Source organism: Blennius ocellaris (assembly GCF_963422515.1).
Source record: "Blennius ocellaris genome assembly, chromosome: 17".
In the NCBI taxonomy this organism is placed as follows: domain Eukaryota; kingdom Metazoa; phylum Chordata; class Actinopteri; order Blenniiformes; family Blenniidae; genus Blennius; species Blennius ocellaris.
In genome coordinates, this window is record NC_137666.1 from 10,020,213 (window position 1) to 10,033,503 (window position 13,291).

The 13,291-nt window shown below is 41.1% G+C and overlaps 2 protein-coding genes across 2 annotated transcripts; both read left to right on the forward strand.

The window, feature by feature from the left end:
• Window positions 1-612: 612 nt before the first annotated feature.
• LOC308142544 (protein FAM163A-like) lies at window positions 613-3,058 on the forward strand (the record flags this gene model as incomplete). Its single annotated transcript, XM_080513018.1, has 2 exons — window positions 613-705; window positions 2,681-3,058. 2 exons carry the CDS (start codon window positions 613-615, stop codon window positions 3,056-3,058), a joined length of 471 nt encoding a protein of 156 aa, XP_080369144.1.
• Window positions 3,059-7,444: 4,386 nt separating this feature from the next.
• Window positions 7,445-13,002, forward strand: LOC308142688 (rab GTPase-activating protein 1-like). Its single transcript, XM_080513211.1, has 8 exons — window positions 7,445-7,901; window positions 8,469-8,555; window positions 8,698-8,808; window positions 10,004-10,108; window positions 10,224-10,307; window positions 10,453-10,524; window positions 10,735-10,971; window positions 12,613-13,002. The coding sequence occupies exons 1-8, from the start codon at window positions 7,791-7,793 to the stop codon at window positions 12,844-12,846; spliced, it is 1,041 nt and encodes a 346-aa protein (XP_080369337.1). The 5' UTR covers window positions 7,445-7,790; the 3' UTR covers window positions 12,847-13,002.
• The last annotated feature ends 289 nt before the right edge of the window (window positions 13,003-13,291 follow it).

Genomic DNA, 13,291 nt, shown 5'->3' on the forward strand with positions numbered 1-13,291 from the left:
TTGTTAACGCTGCTCAAATGATGTTACGTAACATCTGTAAAAAGTTTATTCATGATCAGCATCGTTCAATTAAATATGGCGATATTATGTAAACTCAGCACAATCAACTCAGAGGGTTTCATCACGAGAAAAGGACAAAGAGCACCACTCAAAACAAGCATATACAAAGCACAACAAACATATAAAACACACCAGTGTTTCACTATGAAACCAGAGCAAGAGAGAGGAAGGTGCTCATCCTCATCGCTCCTTTGGAGTCTCATGGACTCATGCAGAATCCCATTAAAGCTGCTCTGCAGGTTTGTGGTGGACCGACGCTTTTCTGAAACACAATATAATTACTCATCTCTATCGGTGAGCACAGAAACCACTCATCGTTTTAAATAGCAGCTGCATGATGAACCAGTTACGGCAGATTTCATCAGTTTCTGTTACATCACAGTTGTAACGGGACTAATTCGACATACGTTGGATGTCTTTTCAGGCATTATAGATACCTTTGTGCAATGCAAGTGCAATTTTTTGTGTCGGATTTCATCTTTCTGCCTCTTTCCATTGTTCCCTCTCGCTCTGTATTTTCCCCTCTGAAGGGTTTGATGGAGAGCTGGTCGAATGTCAGCAGGAACTATTGTTATAACCGGAGGAATTCTCGCCGGAGTGATACTGCTGTGCATTGTAGCAGTTCTCTGTTACTGTAGACTCCAGGTATGGCTACGTGTTTCTGCTATGTGATATGTTTGCTCAGTGATCTTTGACAGACTTCCTTAGAACATTTTTTTTTAATGCTACAAATTACTAATAATCTGAAGGAGTCACAAATCTCTTTTAATTTGTCTTTCATAATTCCTTTCATCTTTTGTTGTATTGTTATTTTGTATCATATGTGTTCATCATTGCTGTTTGAATTTGATGAAATCTTTGTTTTTCCAGGAAGACACAGACACACACACACACACACACACACACACACACACACACACACACACACACACACACACACACACACACACACACACACACACACACACACACACACACACACACACACACGCACACACACAAGAGCAATCAGAGATTTCTGACGTCCACCAAAAGTTGACCTGGACTCAGAAAAAAAAAAAATTCCCAGATCGATTTCAACCTCAAATATTTAATGGAATCTTCCATGGCCTAATATTTACCTGTGGTGAAAAGTTAGACAAAATCCATGCAGTAGTTTTGACGTAATCTTACTAACAGACAAACAAACAAATATACACTGATTATTTTATTATGACCTTGGCAGACGTATTTAGTTCCATATATATTTAACCCCTTAAAAACCTAAAGCCTTTATCTTGACTGATTGTTTACTCTCTGTTTAAAGCCGGATTAAAAAGTCTTTAAATTGTTAGCATCACATAAAGAACTTTACGTTGGTCAGTGGTATTCAAAGTATAGAGTGAAGCTTTTCAGGGGCAAAATCCTGGAGCCATGGGGATGACTTTTCCCCACCATAAAATAAAATAAAATTTAAGATACAATACAAATATTAGGATATTTCCGTACATTATTTTAGAACTTTATTTTAAATGCAGAGGAGAGTAAAAATTATCAACTAACCCTCACTACAACAGATAAGACAGTGCAAACTTTTACCAGATATTCTTATGATTCCTATTGCCTGTGGATCACAACAGCCAATTAGCAATAATATCCTTAAATGTGGAAAATAATAAGAAATTACCAAATATTACAACTTGGCATGAGACAAACCGGTTGGTTAGAGGGGCTCGTCCTCCCACGCTAAATAGCTTAAGTTGTTGTTAGTTTCAGTCAAAGGCAGGAAAAAATTAGCCTAATTTAACACAGAGCAGCAGAAACCTGAAAAACAAGCACTTCCAGACGTCACTAAGGAGCGAACTGTCCTGTTTGTTTTAGTCTTTAACGTTAAAATAAAAAGGGCTTGTCCAATAATCCTTTGTACCTTTTTCTGTAATTACCTGCCAACATCATAGAATACGTTCATATGGATTAAGTATCCCATTTTTAATTGTGTTTTTGTAAGTATACGGCTTTACTGTTTACTCGTTTACACTTATTATTCTTTAAAAATGAAGACTGGTGAAAAATCTATGAGGTGAACTTTGGAAGAGATTGCCTGTGTATGCTTTTGCTCAGTTTGCATCGACTTGAACATAGATATATAAATAAACGAGTGGAAATATGTGCGATTTTGTGGAGATTTATTTTACAATAGAGAATATTTACACTGACACTGACTTTCTACCAGTAGGTTCAAATTTCTCAATTTCTCAATGAGACGATGAGTCATGTATCCTGATCTATTTATCAGTGTTATCCGGATACGTTTCAGGACACTTGATTTTTCAGTCGTTTGCACTTCGCTGGAGCGTTGGGAGAGTTTGCCTGGTCACCAGCACAGCAAGTTTTATGTGGGCGATTGCACAGATGCTTTTTCTCCTTCCATAACTTGCTTGTGGGCCGTCTCTCGAACAAACAAACATGACAGGAGTATCAATTTCTCATCGACCACCCCTGGGCAAGAAGATTAATAAGTTCAATTCCCACAGTGCTAAATTGTTCCTTCAATATCCTCCATGTCGGCTGTACAGTATTTTATACCAAATACTGAGCTCTTTTTCTCCCTTTGTGTCTCTCTTCTGGTGTCCTCCTGCAGTATTACTGCTGTAAGAAAAATGATTCTGAGGTGGACATGGGCTCCGTGGTGGGGGCGGACCCTCTCTCTCACTTCCCCTGTAACGCCTGCAACGCCCTGGCCATGGACGGCACGGCCATCACCCCGGTCTCTCTGGATCAGCTGGACTCGGGCTCTCAGCACAACCACTGCCCCTCCTGTTCGCCCTACCCGGTCCGTGCTGGACTCACGGACGAGCTGCGTAACGGAGGGGAGCGGCTGGGCTTCCACACGTACTACGAGAACCCGTCCGTGTCGCTCCCCCTGTCGGCCAACCCGCCGGGCGCCGCTCCTCTAAGTTACTACAACCCCGCGGACATGTTTCCACCCCCACCGCGCCCCTACAGCACCCAGGTCTGACCTTTGCTTCATCACAGACACACACACACACACACACAGACACACACACACATGTATAGGCATAGTTACAAACCCTTATCCAGCACAATCCCTTTTGTTTGGGGAAGAAATTCAGGTAACAAATCACTATACAGCACAACTACACCAACATGCTCAGTCCAGTCACATACCCAGGGATGTGACCCATAAACCGAGCCCACTAATTGAGTCCCTGTGTGTGTGTAACAAATCCTTCCAGAAGCCCTGGATGAGGTCCAACAGCAATTAGATCAGCGGGGAAATGGTAATTGCAAAGTACAACCTCAGTTTGGTTCACACAGGACCAAACCACACAAGGTACTTTTGTTCTTGTGGTTGCTGGATCACATATATGTAGTGTGGGCGCCAAGTACAAATAAATTATTGCAGGCATTCAGGCCACATAAGAACCAGGGACACGTGGAGATCTATTAAGATATGCAGGCGGTTGAAGTTGCCCATTTTGAGCAATCCCTGAAGGGAGTGGTCCTGGGGATTCCCTGGCCCTGGTTTTTTGGTCTCTGCCTGCTGCAACACACCTGATTGCAATGAACGGCCCCTTATTGGGCTTTCTGAGGAGCTTGTGATGACATCCTCACTGGATTCAGGTGTTTTGAAGGAGGGAAATTGTTTGGGTTTTTTTTTTTTTTATTGTTTAAATTTCTAAAATGACTGATGTGGGACAAAACAAAATTATTTCAGTTCTTTGAGCAATTTTTCTTTTCCCGTGTTCTTTCTCTTGTGTGTATTATGTAATTTGAGAAACAATTAAATACAGCCAGCGATCCCAGCACTTAGCAAACCCTGTGAAGGATATTCAAGGAATCATAAAAGGAAGTTTTTGTAAAGTAATTTGTGAATTATGGTCTTATTAAATATGCCACTGCCAGATGTATTTGTGTACGTCCAATACTGTAACAGAAAAGGTTAGGACAAGGCAATATGATATGATTTCTAGTAGATGAATGTCTTTAGATTATCTATTTGAAAATTTACCATATTGATCCCGATATAAGAAAAGATTTTAAGATAGCGGCCATTCTTACAAGGCTCATAGATTCAAACAAACAGAACAGTCATGTTTATATGAATACATTTATTTAATTTTGTAATGTGAATCTCATTAAAAAACGTGGGAATAAACATGTTGTTCATATTGATAATAGACCACATTAAACGCTTGGTCACACCAGTGTGCAGAAACATAGTTAACATGGCAGCATTTTTCTCATTAAATACAGTTTTCTATACAGTTTCCAGTGTCTACAGCCTGTTCCTCACACCGAACTCTTGCCTCGCATTTAAGATGCAGCATTTTAAAAGTCTTTTAAGCACCGTTTGCACGGCAACGTTTCAAGTGAAAGTGCATTGTTTTTTCGTTATCGTTTCAGAAAGGTTTTGTGTTTCCACAGAGGTGAAGTTGGAACGTTTTCAAAAAGTTCCACCTTGGAAGCCGTTTTGAGAAAGTCCCATTTTCAGTGGCCCAGAGCGTCATTGTTCTACAGACGGACACCTACGACAGCTTTTCCCTTTTCACTTGAACACGTTGGCGTGTTAAACATGGCCTTATTTTCTTGTGATCATTGTCAAGCACCTGCAGCTGATCGTCCCAACACCCAACAGATCGCATACAGCATGCTCCGCTTTTTTTTCTACTTCTCTAAAAAAAAAAAAAAAAAAAAAACCCTGCCTGTCTTATATTCTGATCAATACGGCTAATTACGACCAATTAACTTTGATTCTCAAATGTTAATGAGAAAAACAACATAAACTAACAGATACTCAATTCTGACTACTCTTTTCAGAGTTAAACTGCATTTCTGTTGTTAATTATCTAAATGTTGTACTCCAAATCTGATTACACACTCGAAACATTTATAATGAGGTCTGTTCGGAGCGTCACAAGTTGTATATCGGCATGCTACGTTTGATAAAGCGCTATTATCCACTCCGCCATCTGTTTGTTCTTAATGCAAAGGTTGGCGGTTCAATCCCTCACGTTCCTCCCAGTGGTGTTGCAAGTACCTTGCATGGCAGCAATCACCGTTGGTGTGTGTGTGTGTATGTGTGTGTGTGTGTGAGCGTGTGAATGGGTGATTGTGATGGATCATGTAAAGTGCAATGCGACTGCTCAGTGTGTGCTATAAATGTGAAGTGTCGTCATTTTACCGACGTTAATCTCCCTCCCAGCCTCCCTGGGTTTACCTGAAAGGGCCAAATGATTTTGTGAACCTGCTCACCCTCCGTCTCCTCCAGCTTACATGAGGGCTAACTGTTTTTCTATGAGTTGATATTTGTCAGCTGTAAAAATCTGAGAAATTCACATGAGGAGAGAGGGAGGCAAAAATACCACGTCTTTAAGCCATTTTTGTGCATCTGGCATTTGTGTGACGGAGTCTAATTCCAGCCAGGAAGGTGTAAATGTTGTGTGCTCTCTCTCGCTTAACTGTAATGAAACCAGTAGAGTAAAAAAACGGAGGTTTGTCCTGCAGTGTCTTCCATATAAGTTGATATATTGAACTTTTTCATGTTTACAGACTGAGATGTTAAAGGATGAAATTGTTGTGATAAAAGAAATACCATGTACCATATTTTACTGATCTCGAAGCTTACGTTTTGTATCTATAAGCCATCATATCTGCTACAGTACAGTGATAAGATGCAGTGTAATTACACATTATATGCCTGAAACTATATATATATATATTTTTAAGGAGTAGTGTAGTTTTGTGGGAGATGACAGGCTTTAGGTTTGTTGTCATGAGTTGAGGGTTTTGTTTTGTTTTTTTTCCATCTTGGTGTTCCTGGATGTTACTGACAGTTATAACGCAACAAATGAACACTATGAACAGTATGAAAAGAGACTGGAAATGTGTGTTTTCAAATGTAAAAAAAACAACCAAAAAAACTATATATATACATATATATAAAAAAAACTATATATATATATATATATATATATAAAACAATGTTGAGTAATATCAATTGAATATGATTATTTAATGACTTAAAAGGTATTTATTCACTATAAGATCACATTATTTTGTTTCCACTGAGCTGTGAGTTTCATCACATCTCCTTCTTCACCCCACGCCCTCTTCTGTGTCACGAGTAAGTGCTGACATATAATTGTTAAAAAAAAAGACCTTATTTTTCTTAATTTCTTTCATTTCACTCTTTCATTGCCTCTTTGCCAATATGATCCAACTCAACACATCTGACTTTCATCGTCTGATAAAAGAGGCCTCGTTTTCGTGCTCACCAGTCTGTTGCACCACAAAGAGCATGACAGCTGTATCAGAACCGAAGTGTGCGCCTTTTTTTTTTCTCTCTCTCTCTTCTTTTTAAGGTCCTGTTCGGATTGTTAAAAATTGTATTTTTACTGTATGAATAGAATATGTTTTCTTATACTCTGATACAGTGATGACAAAAATCCACCATGTTTCACGAAATGTTCCTTTTTTTTGAGGAGGAATAAATGTTTATATATCTGACTGGAGTTTTTCTTGGAGTGTTTTCCCCCACACATGATGTGGAAATCACAGTTTCTGTGGAAAGTGGAAGAAAATCCCGGCCACATGATGAGACAGCTAATGTTGAGGGAACAGTCAGGGAGTCGCAGAAGAGAAAATCAGCGGAAAAAAGCTCCCCGCAAGAAAGGGAAATGAAACTTGGAGAAAAAATGAAACTGAAAAAAATAATCTTTCTCACTTCAAGAGTGAGAAAGCAAAAAAAAAAAAAAAAAAAAATGCCTGATGACTTGAATGGATACAATTAAGCAAAACGGCCTCCTGACCTGAGAATACGTGTGTAGAAATGTTCGTGGCACCTTTGAGGCTGACTACTCGAATCTGTTATTGTGCCTTCACGCTTTCATATTTTTGACTTTACCTGCTCAACTCGTTTCCCTCGTCTGGCTGCTCAGCCTTCGACAATACTGCGGTGACAACTCTGTGTCACGCCAACAGCCCGGGGTGAAACATCACAAATGCCACATCATTTGCTCCTTACTCACATAGGCAGGGATTCGTTGGCAGTCTGGCGGCTTCGCACAGCATCTGTGCTGAAGAAGGTGAGACTGTAATCAAAGAAAATCAGAAGGAATGCCTAAAAATTGAAGCGCCTGGCAATCAAACGTGCTTTTGTGAGCTCATTAAGTCAAAGTGAAGCAGGTGTCTTGGGTCGTTAGAGAGGGGTCGTTGTCCCGGCTGTAAAACAGGTATTGCCTGTGTGAGAGAAAGAGAAAGAGTGGACAGGTGAGGCGGCACGGGAAGGCGAGAGCTTGTGGGTGTGTTTGAGTCTCTTTACACACGTTCTCCCAGGTCTGCATAAACCCTGTCGGACCTGTTGCTGTCCACACACCTGAAACTTCACCTGACACTGGGAGAAGCTCTGAAAACAAGCGACTTATTCTGCCTTAAGTGCGTCCCGGCAAAGCTCCACTTTACCCGGTTGGAGTATCTCTCTCCGGTTTCTCACCTTTGGACCATAAGCAATTTCCTCGTATCCGGAAGACTTGGACTTTCATCTGATTATTTTTCCTGTTTACACACACATGCCAGACTTACCGCTCGACATCATCACAGCGGGTGAAAATAACTGGACTGCAAGCTTTTGAATCGAAGCCTCGTGTGTGATTTACATGTATATTCTGTGACTGTTCGAGTTTGGGTGGGGGGGGAGAGCAGCTTCTGCAGCTGTATATCCCGGCAAGATGATGGAGGAGGTCTCTATGAATATGGCCCTTGATGCCCATGCTGTTGCACAGATGAGCGAGGAGGAGATCTTTGCCTGTCTGGAGGCTGAACAAGGACCTAAATTCACGGTGAGACCTTCTTGTGCTTCATTAAGTTATATAAGGTTTCCCTTTTGTCTTGAAGCGTTGCACCTCTTTGCGATATCAACAACTGAGCCACTGTGCCATTAATATTCCACAGTGGTGCCATGCAGCTAAGTATTTTCAATCAAGTACTGAATTCGGGCTGTTTTGTTGCCGCCACTGCTTGAGTATTTCATCGTACATTTCAGAGGGGCATACTGATGAAAAGTCGGAGAATGGCACAAAACACATTTTGCTGACAGATAAGTGATTGTACTGTGCATTTTAGATGTTCAAGATATGGAGATTTTCATTTTACATTTTAAGAGAGGCCCTTCCTTTTGTTATTATTCCTTCATGCATGCTAAATTGTCATTTCCCTGTGTGCTCAGCTCTATCTTATCTCCGTTTTTATCCCTATCTGGATCTCCTTCTGGGCCCTGTTGTTGATTTGTTGCGCTTATCCACCATCCAGCGCAATATCTCTTTAGAGGAGATAGCTTTCTTCAGCTCAGACTAATGTGTCAGTTTTCCACATTGCTGTGTTGATAGGCCTTAACTTTCTCCCTTCAGGTCCCAACAAAGAAAGTTAAACTGAAAGAAAGCCTGCTTCAGATAATGGAGGACAAGGAAGAAGAAGACCCTCTGGATAAATACCTGGTCAGAAATAATTTGTGAAACGTTTTAAAACACTAAATTTCTTTCTTTTTTTTTTCCTACTTAATTTCCATGCGTTTAGCTTTTCGTTTCAGTGGCGGAGTTTAATTCCACAGAGTCTGATGGATTTTGTTATGGGTTGCAGAAGGAGAACCGTCGGCTTCAGCAGGTCAGCCACCGTCTGGAGCAGGAAAATGACAATTTGGCTCACAGACTGATCAGCGGCAAAGTGGAACTGAGGAGAGCTCTGGATAAGGTCCGTTTAACGCAAACCTCACGCGCATCCACCGGTTTGCAATAATTGTACATTAAGTAATTAATTCTTTTGGATGTGGCAGACACTTTCTATCTGCCTCTCAGCGAGAATCGCTGGTTCAAAATGTAGTTTGGACGTGTCTGTGTGGACGTTGCATCAGGATCAGGTTGCCTCTTTTTTTTTTCTTTTTTTTTTCCTTCACAGTGATATCATAGCATCAGTTTGTAAACACATTGACAAAACAAATGCCAACACAGAAATCTCCAAAAATATAATGGACACACAAAAAAAATAAACAGAAAAGAAAACGTTTAAAAACCAAGGTGAAAGCATTGTTCTCCCTGTGTGTGTTGGTTCTATCCAGGCACTCAACTTTCCACCCACAGTCAAAACACAAGCTTTCTACATTCACTAATTACTCTAAATGATAGGTGTGTGTGTGGGTGTGTGTTTGCCCTGTGAAAACCTGGCGGCCCGGCCTTTCAACTATTGAAAGTTGGGATTGTCTCCTCTTGTCACGAGTGTGCAATTAAATGACTGAGTCAAGCAAGAATGGGCACCATATGCATATTCATGTGTCATTGTGTACGTGCAGTTTTGTTTTGTGTCAGTAGCAGTCGCATTTATTCCTGCTTTCTTCAGGTTTGCACCGAGAGGCAAAATAAACACCAGCTTATATTTACAATAGAAATCTTAATTTGTTCAAATTAAGATTGTGATGACATTATGATTTTTCCTGAGGGGCAGGTAATGTAGTGGTTAACATATTCACGTCACAGTGACATCTGCGCTTGGTTTGCCTTTCTGTGACGTTTATTTTCCCCCAGGTATTGCAGCTTCCTCCCCCAGGTCCAACTTCTTATGGAAACAATGTGTTAATCATATAAAAACAGAGGAATGAAACAGGAAAACAAAGAAATCGTAAGCCATTTGACATGCTCACAAGGTTACCAACTCTACCGTCATTTCTTCAACTCACTTGCCTTGTTTCTGACGCTGTAGTCTGACACATGAAGAGATAATTGGTGCCTTTTAATGGCCTGTAGGAGTGCATGTGAGCTCTGCCGTCGACTACAGACAGGTGTGATCAACTCCAGCCCCCCCCCCTCCCGGCCACCCTGAGGTGGATAAAGCTGTGTGGAACTCTATGCACACAAGAACAACACCTTGATCATGCTGAATTTTGTATTTGCAGGCAGAGGAAAACGTGTTTGAGCTATCCAGAGACCTTCTGCAGAGCAGGAAGCAGCTGCAGGCAACCGAAGAAGAGAAAATATTGAACGAGGAGGAAACCGCAATGGTAATGATAAAGACTTATTGCTGAATGGCGGAATCATACCTCACAGCCAGGTGTAATAGCTATTGATATATAATTGCAGGCATGTAGAGGTAAAAGATGTTTTCTCCTCTTGTAGCTGAAGGAAGTGTTCCGGAGGGAGCTGGAGAAAGCTGAGCAGCGAGCCAACAGGTCGTCGGGCATCGTTGAGGACTATAAACAGGTACAGATATTTGCGGTCGGAACGCCTTTACAAAACATACATGTACATTGCTAACAAATAGAAATGTGAGGTAGCCGTAATAGGAGATATTGCTGCTGATTATGTTTTGCTCAAAGATGCTCAAATCAGACGCCTTTCCCCTCAGATCTGCTCTCAGCTGACAAACCGCCTGGAGAGGCAACAGACCGCCCACAGAGAGGAGGTAGACTCACTCAAGGTGAATGTGGAGCTTGACTGTCGTCTGTCCCACTTATACCCCTGCCACGCTTCGCCTTGAATAACACTGTTTGAAGAATCACTTTCTTGAAGCTCTCTCAAAAACAGCGCCACTTATTTTGACGTCTCATCGGATCGTGCAAAACAGCGGGCGGATTCTGGTTCGCGTTTGTCTCATTTTCTGCTCGTTGTGCTCGTTCTTCCTTCGCAGGGCGCAATAAAGTCCTGCGATCGCTGTCAACACGCTGTCGAATTCAATGCGCCGTCCTGTGCAGAAGAGCAAGTGACGACTGAGAACAGGTTGGGGGAGAACAGCACAGGGCCAACGCAGGGAGATCAGGGGAGGGACGGCCGGGAGAAGGAGTCCCTCAGGGCTCAGATTAGGGGGCTGGAACAGGATCTGGCCCAGAACAAACTCCTGATGGTGGAGGCCAAGTGCAAGATCCAGGTGAGAACCGACCATTCAGTACATGCAGCACACATCTTATGTTAAATCTCATCAGTTATACACTGTGAAATGACTTCTATCAATGTAGAAGAGTTTATGGTACAATTATTAACACACTCTCTTCACCCTTTTCTGGCACCATGCTGTATTATCACATATTAACTTCAATTTCTGGTCGTAGCCACGCTCCCTTTTTGATAATCACAAAATTGTAATCATAAAATGTTCAGACATGTGTTAGCTACATTTTCAATATTGCATATCTGAATATATTTTGCATGTACACATACATTGTATTCAGTGGTAGGGGGAGCAAAAGGGTCTCGTTAAATCATGACGTTTGCAGGGCCCTGAAGAAGAAAAAGATAGATATGGTAATTAATGTATTGACTGTATGCTCTGATATTCTGTGTGGTACTGATCTGAAACAATAACTATTCTACAGTGCAGTAACTCATCGTTCCTCTAAAATTTTAATGAGCTGCAAAACAATTGTGGGGGAAAAAAAACAAACAAACAAACCTTATAAAAGGCTTTTTGTGGTTAAACATCAGCCCCTGACCTCTACCCTGAGAAACTATTAGCTGTGATGACTTGCCCCACTTTGAATTTATTAGTGAGCGATCAATTTGAAGTGTCTGGCCGAGGCGTCGCCTGTTAACAACGTGGCACATCATCAGTGAGCATAATCCAGAGAAGATCGGAGATACGACGGTGTTTGAGGAGAGGGCGTTTGACAGCGCCGTAAAAAAGGAAGTGACAAAAAAGATTAGTTCAAGAAGACGCTGCAGAACTTTACCCAGAAAAGAACAGAGACAAAATATGAGCGGGGAGATTTCACTTAGTGACTCTTCAACAAAACTTCCTCACTGGTTTTCCCTTCCCCTATTTTTAAACTGTAAATCTTAAATGACAACACGAATCTGAGTCTTTGCTGTCCCAACTGTGGAGGTTTTCATGAAATCGTTCCTTTTTTTTTAACAAAACTATTGAAGCATAACATCCCATAATGTGCTTGAATGTGACGGCAAAACTGTGTTAAGTACAGCAAGTATGTCTTGCTTTTCTAATAGAATACAAAACTATTTATAATCGGTGCATTTAAATTATGTTTTGATCAAACTGAAAAAAAAAGCATTTTACAGGCTTATACACATTATAATCCTCAGTGGATTCATTTTTTTAAATGTGTTTATTAATTTAGCACATTTAAATAAAATAAATTTCACAATTCAATAAAAGGCTCAGTGCCAGAGAAACTCTTAAGATTATTTCTTGAGTGTATCCCTTAGCTATAGTGCAGACTTACAAATTAAATCATGTATATGCATTATGTATAAATAGTAAAGGACACAGTTTACTCGGCTAACTTTAATCATCAGGTATAATCTAATCTACACTTAAACTGATTTAAATGCTGGCTCATAATCATAAAGCTGAGCCAATGTAGTATTTATTTAAAATAAAAAAAAACCTGATATATTAAAAGTACATTCAATAATAGGCTAGGAGGGTGAGTTTTACCTCATATTCGATTTTAGTTTCAGTGTGAAACGCAGAAACAAGGCGGATGCACGTGCACTGGAGAACATTGGGGTTCCTGCTGTATTTGCCCTTAATGCTTCCTCGCTCTTCCTGCAGGAGCTGGAGCACGAGAAGGGAATCCTGGCTAATGATCTGCAGGAAGCCAAGAACAACTGGATCAGGAAGGCCTTCACCTCCCTGCGGACCTCCAGTGGGGGCGTTTACAGCCTCGGTGTACCCAAAAACGGGGCTCCCACAGCCGGTTGGAACCTCCACGGCGCCTCCATCTCCAAGAAGCTGTCCTGGCCTCACAGTCACAATCCGAAAGTGTCTGATGATGTGGACTCTTGACATCAAACTGGAAGATTCACTGAGCTCAATCAGTCCTTATGCACATGGTGCACTAGGTGGCAGTACAGAGCACAACCTGAACAGAGGGAGGCACCTGGGAGCACAGGTGATATCAAATGGGCCTTTTCTTTCCTCTTTACACTGGACTTTTTAAAAATCTGCAACTTGTACATTGTTATTCGTTTGTTTGTTTGTTATTAATAAAAGGATTCACCTAATATGTGCTATAAATTTTACTTTCATTTGTAAAGAAACATGTGGCAACATTAACACAAGTGTGACACAAACTTCTTGTCGATGACATCAGGAAACCTGACGCATCGACAGAAACACATCTGTTCCTTCTTCACGAGTGTTTTTTTTTCCTCTCTCTTTATTTCTGTGATACACCACAGTCACTGTTCCTCTTTCATTTTCCACCACCGTGGCCTTTAAAGAGCTGCAG